This window comes from Endocarpon pusillum (genome assembly GCF_000464535.1).
Source record: "Endocarpon pusillum Z07020 unplaced genomic scaffold scaffold2751, whole genome shotgun sequence".
NCBI classification, from domain to species: Eukaryota; Fungi; Ascomycota; class Eurotiomycetes; order Verrucariales; family Verrucariaceae; genus Endocarpon; species Endocarpon pusillum.
Window position 1 is genome coordinate 77,621 of NW_006916233.1, and position 9,814 is coordinate 87,434.

At 48.0% G+C, this 9,814-nt stretch overlaps 2 protein-coding genes across 2 annotated transcripts; one reads left to right on the forward strand and one right to left on the reverse strand.

The window, feature by feature from the left end:
* Positions 1–188: 188 nt before the first annotated feature.
* On the forward strand, positions 189–1,130 carry EPUS_02908 (uncharacterized protein; the record flags this gene model as incomplete). The annotated part of the gene is made up of 2 exons (XM_007803995.1): positions 189–476; positions 552–1,130. The coding sequence occupies 2 exons, from the start codon at positions 189–191 to the stop codon at positions 1,128–1,130; spliced, it is 867 nt and encodes a 288-aa protein (XP_007802186.1).
* A 2,077-nt stretch (positions 1,131–3,207) lies between these two features.
* On the reverse strand, positions 3,208–5,306 carry EPUS_02909 (uncharacterized protein; the record flags this gene model as incomplete). The annotated part of the gene is made up of 3 exons (XM_007803996.1): positions 3,208–3,581; positions 3,634–4,702; positions 4,758–5,306. The coding sequence occupies 3 exons, from the start codon at positions 5,304–5,306 to the stop codon at positions 3,208–3,210; spliced, it is 1,992 nt and encodes a 663-aa protein (XP_007802187.1).
* Between the last annotated feature and the right edge of the window lie 4,508 nt (positions 5,307–9,814).

The window sequence follows — 9,814 nt, forward strand, 5'->3', positions numbered from 1 at the left end:
TATAATACATTTCTGATAATCTCCTTAACTGATTGTCTTTACTTTAAAAATTTCCTAATTCTATGTACGAGCCATTCCCTTTAACTCTGATTTATCCTGCTTCCGGAGACCTACGGTCGGCGATGGCGTAGAGTCCGTCTACCGTTCTCTCACCCAGCGCTTTCTGCTTTCCGCTTTCCGCCGTGATAATGTCTAGGTCCAAATCCAATCTGACCTTCCCACGACAGAGATCCACCACGAAATCTACCACCTCGGGCAATTCCCCTACCCCCTCTTCAGCTTCCGCCAACCAGGACAAAACCACCAGCAAAGAAAGCAAGACCAGGGCTGGTATCAGTCTTACGGACCTCGTCCGCACCCTAACCACCCTCCTCGCCGTCTCCCTCTCACTCTCCTACTACCTCACCTCCGGCGACTCACTGACCTTTCACTACCGTCCCTGGTTCACCAAGCCCACTCAATTAAAAGCATGGATTGTAGGTTCCCCTATTTGCCCTCCTTTAAACAATCTCACTTCTTCTCCGATCCTAACACTTTTTTTTTTCGTACAGCGCGGTCCTCTACTCCTGACCCCCTCGGAGCTGACACTCTACAACGGGACCGATCCGCTCCTACCGATCTACCTGGCTCTAAACGGGACGATCTACGACGTCTCCGTTGCACCGCAGACCTACGGACCGGGGGGAAGTTATCATGTCTTTGCCGGACGGGATGCGACGAGGGCGTTTGTGACGGGGTGTTTTGATCTGCAGCATTTGAGGGGGGAGGTAAAGGGGGTGGAGAGGATGTATATCCCTGTTGAAGATCTGGAGGAGGAGGAGGGGGAGGGTCAACAGTTGACTCGGGGGCAAAAGAAGGTGAGGAGGGAGCAGGAGCTGAGGGAGGCGCGGAGGAAGGTCAGAGCTGAGGTGGAGAGGTGGAGCAGCTTCTACGCGAACAGTGAGAAATATTTTAAGGTCGGGAGGGTTGTGGTCGACACGAACAGTAAAGCTGAGGGGGAGGTGCCGAACCTGTGTGAGGCGGCGGAGAAGGCTAGGCCGAAGAGGAGTCAGTTAAATAAGCAGAGGGCTGAAGCTGGGAAGGGAAGTGGAAAGCCGGTATTCAAGCCGAAGAATGGAAAACCGGTTTAAAGTTGAGGGAAAGGGCAGAGGAGAAGAGAAGAGAAGCGAAGCGAAGCGCCAAAAAAATGCGTGAAGGCGCCGAAGCGGGGCTGAAAAAGGGGGTTGAGGACATGAAAACCATCCCAAGCTTCTGCCCGTGCAGAAGACTTCAAGAAAATAATAAAGAAGAAGAAAAGGGAACGTGTAGACTTCAAGGTATGGCCGGCCATATTGTCCGGATACATGGACCAGGAGCACGCAAGGCGGCCCCCCAGAAACCCACGAAGATGCCCCGACTTTCAAGAAAACAAGAAAAAAAAAGGAAAGGACAGTTTTTGCGTCCCCCTGGAACGCAAAGAATAACTATCTCACCTCATCTGACCTGATCAGATCAGACCTCTCCTATATCACGGGACAAAACCCGCCAAACTGCCCTTCACCCACTCCCACTCATCTTCTCTACTTCTTCTCCTCTATCGATCACAACATTACACATTACACATCACACATCCCTCTCTCCCTCTACGCTGTTCCGCTCTGCCCGCTAGAAGAGAGAGGAGAAACCCCCCAAAGGCCGGAGGACGACCGGATTCGAGCTGCTGCTAGGTTGCCCTCCTCAAGGAGGTGAGAGAGAGAGGACACCCATACCCTTACCATGGCCATGACCATGACCATGGGGTGGACGATCAAGCTACCTACCCGCCTGCCTATATTGGGGTGGGGGCATGGCCGGGCTGGCAGGCAGGCAAAGCGAGGCAAAGCAAGACGAGAGGGGCATTCCATTCCTGAGGAGGAAGAGAAAGGGGACGCACTAGTGCTTGGTTTGTCTGTGGGGATAACACAAGGTATATCAAAGTAGCAGTACGAAGATTTTACGAGCTTGCTTACTTACTCACTGGAAGGAGGTGACTAAAGTGCGACACGGTTGGGCATGATTAGGTCGCATGCAGGCCTTGTGGGGGGGGGGGGGGGTAAGAAAATCGAACAGGGCACACGGTATGAAAAACTGGGGCCGCATCCGCTGGTTTGCTCTTGCATTCATTCATTCTTACGTATATGATCAACAGGTTTAAAAAAAGACGGGCTAGATGGGAGGGAAATGCCAATGCTAGGGAAATCTGCCTTGATGCAAGTCATCGGCGCGAAGCTTAGCTGGCGAGAGACCCTTGCTTTGCTGTACTTGACCCACTGGCTCAAAGGGTCAGAAAAGAAAAACTGGCGGCATGGATCAATCATTTTGCTCTGGGTCACATGGGGAGTTCGTGCTAGGTTAGTCTTTTCCCTGCGGCCTCTTGCTATTGCTATTGCTGTGGTTGATGCTATTGCTGTAGACGATACCATCAATACCGGAGTGTGAGTATTTCCTAGGTGGATTCATTCGTTGTCCGTTTACAAGGAACGGGTTGTTCTCTACTAAGACAGAGACGATCAGCGGTATGTATCGCACAGCGCTAGGTAGCCTCCGACCCAGTGGTTGCGCCTGGTATGAATGAACAGCGGCAGCGAGGTTATTCTTAGTTGTTGAATCAAACCGCTGTCTTTTTAGTGTAGAACCGTGACCTGACTCGGCCAGCATCTCATGTGGCTAGGCGGACGATGACGACGAATAACACGATGCTTGTGTCCATTGCTTCAGGCTATGGAGTAGCGAAGGTTTCCGCGAAGATCTCAGCCGGTCCCAATGTCCCTCTAGTCACCGGATTCGAGAAGATCTTATGAAGAGGTGGACTGCTTGGTTGGCGTCCTGATTCATTGTGTCATAGAAAGTCCTCTTTGAATCCGTGAAGTTAGGCTGCTTCAACTCGCCGCCTATGAATTCGGATGTTGATAGAGTGGCTACCAGATCGGCTTGAGATCGAATCGACCTTTCTTTGCTCTTGGGTGGGAATTATTGAGTCTTCCTTGTTTGTGGACAGTGTCTGACAAGCCGACATGGTTCCCGTGTCGCATTGCTTATGATGTGCTCGACGAAGCGCTTTCCCATTGCCTCATATGACCCTTCTTGTTCGTACTGAAGATGATGTCTTAACAGCAACGGCATAATTTGTTGTGATGATAACCATGATGATGGGATACAAAGCCTGCCTGTCACACCTTCTCCGACACATCAAACAGTTATTTGTGGTTCGTCTTCCTTGTTCTCTTTAACACTATTCCATTCCATAGGCAGACTGGCCAACAGTGCCATCCCCGCCGAGCCAATGGCAAGGTAGAAGACTTTCTGCAGGGCGGCATTGTACAGAACAAGAAATGCAGGTAATAATTCCTCCGGAACAATGGTTTGAAACCTCGTAGCACCTGCATTGATGACTTCACCAACATTGATCTGTGCAAGAACTCCAGTTGTGCCACCATTAACAAGTTGGTTCTGAAGGATGGTATTCCCAACAGAGACGAAGACGGCGCCGCCTAAACTCTGGCAAGCAACGATTGCGGATGTGGCGATGGGAATCTCTTCTGGCTTGACCACAGTTTGCACAGCTGTGAATAAAGTTAGACCTATGAGCCAGCGCTTGCAAACCACTCAACTTACCAGTAAAGCCAATCTGTACGGCTATACCAAGGCCTCCCGCAGCCAAAATTTCATATCCGATCCATTTAGCGGTGGAGATGTCAACGTTCAAGGTACTGACGAATCCACACCCGATAGTGGCAATGGCACATCCAATAATAGCAGGAGGGGTAAAATAGCCAGTCTTGGATACGACAATGCCGGCCGAGAGGCTGCAGAGAGCATTAGCGATCATGTAAGGAATCATGTTAACACCAGACTCCAATGCACTTGTGCCCCTAACTGCCTGAAACCAGATGGGAAGGCAGTAGCCATGGATCGTCATGACTCCGTAAATGAAGATTGCGGAGAGACAGCTTGCAATGACGGTTCTCTGTGTTGCGATGCGAACAGGAATCAGAGCAGCATCTTTCTTCCACCACTCCCAGAAAGCAAACAGAGCGAATGCCACCCCAGCTCCAACAAGCAGTCCAATCACTCTCGCCGAGTTCCACCCGATGACCTCTTCGCCTAATTGAAGTGCCAGGAAGAACATCACAAATCCACAAAGCAGGATAAAGGTCCCCATGTGGTCAAGCGCCGCAGCTCTTTGCAAGAATGGTTGACGATTGATGCACTGCTCCTTTGCGTTGACGAAGAATAGAAGCACAGCGATGGTGGCACCGCCAATTGGAAGGTTGAAAAAGAAGCACCACCGCCAAGTCACGAGATCAGTAAAAATACCACCGAAGATTGGACCGGTCATAGATCCAAGTCCAAACATCAAACCGACAGAAGCGAAGTATACAGGTCTCTTGACCATCGGTACACAATGTCCGATAATGACGAAGGAGCCAGTGACAATGCCAGCACTGCCGAGACCCTGAACGGCTCTGCCGATTATGAGCACTGCCGAGTTCGGTGCTAGTCCGCAGACGAGAGATCCTAATTCAAAAACGACGAGGGCCAGCAGGTAGGAAATCTTGACATGAAATGACATGAAGATTCGTCCATATAATGGTTGGAAAGCACAAGCTGTCAGCAGATATGCACTACCGTACCAGCCAACATCATCGTAGGAGCGGAACTGGTCGGTGATACGAGGAATTGCCTGGGACGAATTAGATGATAGATAGGAGGGAGAACAGTGACCCTCTCAATCATACCGTGCTGACAATCCCTCGGTTGAGGGCGATAATGTAGACAGACAAGCACACTCCGAGGATAATCAGTGCCAACTGCAGTCCTTGCGGGTACTCTTCTAAGCTCTCCTTTTGCCCACCCTCGCGCTTTGACAGCCGGCTTGTCTCTGCTCTTGGGGGTGATGACAACACTCGTGCTGTACTGCATCGAGACGAAGCTTCTCCATAGTATTTTTCCCAATCCAAAAGTTCAGAATTCCCTTTACCTAAAAATTCCCGGAAGCCGCTGGCCCCAGTGCCATTTCTATGAGCCGACATCGTCCTAGTATATTCATCCCATCCCTCTTCAACAGCCGGCGGTTGTGCAAAGGGAGATCCCGTAGAGACCATGATATCTTGTAAGACAGAATCCAGGACATTGGTCTCCGTGGCTTTCTTGGAGCTGAACATGATGGCTTGATCGTCAAGGACCCTGTGATTCACAGAGAGCACGGGAATAACAGTGAAGAACAAGGAGAGTGAGAATTTGAAATTGTAGTGCACCGGAAGCAGAGAACGGTCAGTCGTGGTCATAGCAGCATTGAGGTGAGGAGAAGCCTTGCAGGCACCAGAGCCATGAGCTGGACAAACCCTGGATTCGCGTTCAAGCGACCGGCCTTGGAATAAGGTAGCAAGCGGACGACTAAACTCACCTTGCTCGGACAGACCAATCTTAGCACGAGCTTTAGCACGAGCACGAGTTCATCGTTGCCCAGATAGGAGAGGGTGTAGTAGAAGTCCACTCCAGCTCAATTCCCAATGTGACGCGACAGGCGATTTGGAATATTGATCGTCCATTATCAAAAGTACCAGCGGTGCAGAAGGTTTACTCGAGATTCTTTCGGCCGCAGCTGAGCCTTGTTTTACTTAGGGCCCAGCAAGCTTTGAAATCCCAAGGCCGGCTGATCGGCACAGACGTTGTACGTAGTAAGATCACCATATCTTACCATATCTTAGTATGAAGAAATCCTAGCATGTTGATCGACCAGGGGCGAGTAGATCATGCGGAACACCGGACTGAATGTGGGCTTACATAGTACTAAGGCTGAAATTAGCTTAGGGAAGTTGTTGGGGGAAGACTTACTACGTACCTGATTGATACCTCCTATGTAGCACAAAGACGCCCCAGACAGCGTGTTGATCTCATTAAGGCCTGGCAGTGACACTGACGTACTATAGTACCAGGAGAAGGGGTAGCTAAAAACATGAGCTAAGTCCATTAGTGGAAATGACAGCTATTCTGTCAAATAACCACCATACTAATGTGGGGGAGTAATTGCACCGAGGTCGCTTCATTGGCCAAGTTACAGGTATTTGAAAAGATGCGTCGATGCATGAGCAAAAAATGGCTTCTAGCAGCTTAATTGACAGGAACCCCGACAGGTATCATGCTAGGACATGCTAATCATTGGGAGTTCTAGACGCTCTCATGCTCACCAATTTATGGTTCCTCTTAGAATCTTCGTGTCCATAGAACAGTGTTTGTCCCATCAAGCACGCAACGGCCCACCAGAGGAAGAGGAAGCTACTGTTGTACGCTGCTGTAACTACGCGTTGTACGCTTCGCTTCACTTCCCTTCTATCCGGGACGCGGACTCGAACGCTGGGGCCTCTTGCAGGTAGTTGAGTTTAGTGTCTCAAAATGGCTAGCGCTCTGAATGCGGATTATAAGGCTCATAACTGTTGGACCAAAAGAACCGCGGCCCTTAGAGGACAGTAAACTAGCTTTTCTCTGACATAATATGATAAGAGAAGCATATTTTGACTGTACTATGACCATACTGTGACCATATTTTCAGTAAAATACGTTGTAGATAGTAAGATTTTATTGGATCACAGACGACTAAGCTGTATGTCCTTGTACTCTTTAAGCAATCTTACGATTAGGCATATCTAAGCGCATTTTGATGGCTCCCCTAGCATTATTTTAAGTTAGTAGTTAAAGGCCTTCAGCCGCGATAACGAGATCTGATAACGGATTGACTCGCCCGCATCCACAGAACATGTACATCGCTTAGAGATACATGGCGAGTAGAACAACTGCTTGCGAAAGAAGCATAAATTTAACAGGGAATAGTATTTCTGATTTGTTACGGACAACAATGTAGTAAACCGTACACTAAGTCTTGTAGGTATCATGTAAAATGTCAGAAACTAGTAAACGACAGTCACAGAAATTGCGTGCTGCTGAGTTTTCCAAGCTGCGCCAACGTAGTCACCACTCCAGTGATACCAGTCCCATCAGTATGTCTGCCCAAGGCATCAGTGTCCGAATTGAAGTGATCCTCCAATGTTTCCTGTTGGGCTAGATGGTTTGCAATTTCCAAGCCACGTAGTCGTTGTTAGAATCCCTGCGTTTATGATACGTATCTGTTACGTACTAGCATGATGGTACAAGGTCCCCGCATGCAAAACGCACGAAACGCTCTTGTAACTGTTACGCCCTGTTATTTATGGCAGTGAGCATTGCTATACGAATTGAACGCCAAATGCTGTTTCTGAGCTGTTACAGTAATGCGCTTCTATAGCTATTAGTACGAGCAAATACTCCTCTTGATAGGAGTAACTCAATCAATTCAATTGGTATCTCCGTACGCTATTTGCTACATCCTCTAACAACAAGATGGTCCATCAAGGAGATATGCGATCTTGGCCCGACAGCTACACTTCCCACATAATCAATACCACATACGTCAATCCAGAGGTTGGTTTCGGCGTAGGGGAGAGAACCCTGCAATCGCTGAGATGGGAAATGATCATTGTACAAGCTTTCTTTCTGGGGACGTCCGCCCGGGACTTATCATGTGCCAATCAACGTGCTTGGGTTTCTCAGACTGTGTTCGGGCTGACCATCCAGGGGAGTGTTTCGGCATGGTCGACAGTACTAATAAATCGGAGGCTCGGAATAGCCCTGAAACTCGTGATTAATGCTGCGGTGGTACTCCGTACTTAGTACAGTTACGCCGAAAAGTATCCGACCAAAACCGCGTTTTTTCTACACACGCGTTTTTCTACTCCTTTTGCCAACAACAACCATGAATCAACGCAGGGCTTTGGCGCCTCTAGAAATTAACAGAAGCTATGGAAAGGAGTTATCTCCATACCAACGGGGTCAAATTTCAGCGTACAAAGCTCAAGGGCTGACAAATCAGCAAATAAGCGAGAACTTGCATTGCAGCAAAACCACTGTTTTCGATAATCTTGTACAAAATCCACTGCGCCATAACGGCAAAAGCTTGCCTTGAAAAGGACAACCCCCTGCCTTGAATCGCGTTCAAAAACGCAATATTCTATGTATTGTACGAACTAATCCAAAGATTACCTATCACGTATTAGCCCTTGAACTTGGGGTGAAGGTTTCTCGATCTACCCTTTATCAAACACTCAAAAATGAGGGTATTACCAATTGGATCAGCAAAAAGAGACCTCTATTAACTCCTCAATTGGCTGCTAAACGCCTAGCTTGGATAAGAAAGGCAAAGACATCAGTGTTATGATATGGGGTGCTATTCATGGAGAAGGTCGTTCGGATATCGTTCTTTTGGAGCGTGATCCTGATTCAGAGAAATCTGGATATACCGCCAACTCATATCTAACTGTTCTCCATGAGCAGATCCCTCGGATCTATAAGCCAGGTCGCAAATTCATGCAGGATAACGCCTGAATTCATACTGCTAAAAAGATTATTAATTGGTTTGAAGAGGAGGGAATAGAAGTGATGGAATGGCCGGCCTATAGTCCTGATCTCAACCCAATTGAACACCTCTGGGCGCAACTCAAGCAATGGATTAACAAGCATTACCCAGAGCTAATTAATATGGGCAAATCGGAACAGGACTATCAACGTTTGTTTAGCGCTATTCATGATGCATGGGACTCAATTGGCGAAGAAGTTGTACGCAATTTGATTAAGAGCATGGATACTCGCATTAATACAGTGATATCAGCAAAGGGTTGGTACACCAGATACTGATATCTGACTTCCTATTCGGGAAAATTGGTTAGCTTCATTCCCTAGGTATTAGCACACAGTTTGAGCTATTTTTCAGCAAAATCCGTAAATTCTGAGAGTTGCTATAGTAATTTGTATGAAGGAGGTGAGAAACGTTGGTGGGGTGCGAAAGTGGGGTTGGTCGGATACTTTTAAACTAGTACTGTACCATTAATAACCTGAAACTATTTACTGAATCTGAGCGCATGCAAAGAGATTAGCGAAGCGGGAAAGGTTGGTGGCTTTTTTATTTTGGCGCCGGGGGAAGATATTAGAATTTGAGCCACTGGAATAGGGTCTGTGGCTAGTGGCCAGGGGCCCCACTCTGACTGACTGCTGAGAAGTTTCTTCTTGTGTCACTGAAAGTATATCTTCCTATAGCGCTATTAGGCACCTACTACGTAGTAGTGACTACTACTCCGTACAGGTACAGGTACAGGTACAGGTACAGGTACTGGTACTGAGCAGCCTCGTACGCTGTACTGCTCTGTGAACCATTCACAGGATGATACTACATATACGGAGCGACACAATTACCAATAACCCATTACCAACACAGTGACCCTTGCTATTCCTTTCAGGGCTGGTCGTAAACAATGAGGAGCCCTGTTGGCGACTTTTTTACTCCCTGCACATGTCAACTCAGGTCTATGTCTGAATTCAGACAAAGCTCTCCTATCCACTACGAATTCACCGGCTTTTCTACTTCTTGGCTGATTCTACAACATGGTCAATCGCCCGTCTTCCAGACCTCCGGTACCACCAACAAGATGGTGGCGTCGATCGGCGCACGTTAGTTCCACGACAAATACCCAAAGCTGATCACTGGTGGCTTACTCTGGTATGAGGTTTTCCAAGGGCAAAACCAGGAAAGATTAACATTCCCCACTGTGAAAAACTCACTTATAGCACTGGTACTTTCCTCAACCTTGTCAGCTTCATCTATCTTTCTTCCAATTGGGAGTCCTGCAGCTTCATTGTGTCCATCACCAAGGGACGAGAGATTCTTACGTCGATATACTATTTCTACTATTGCAGGCTGTGTTCTACA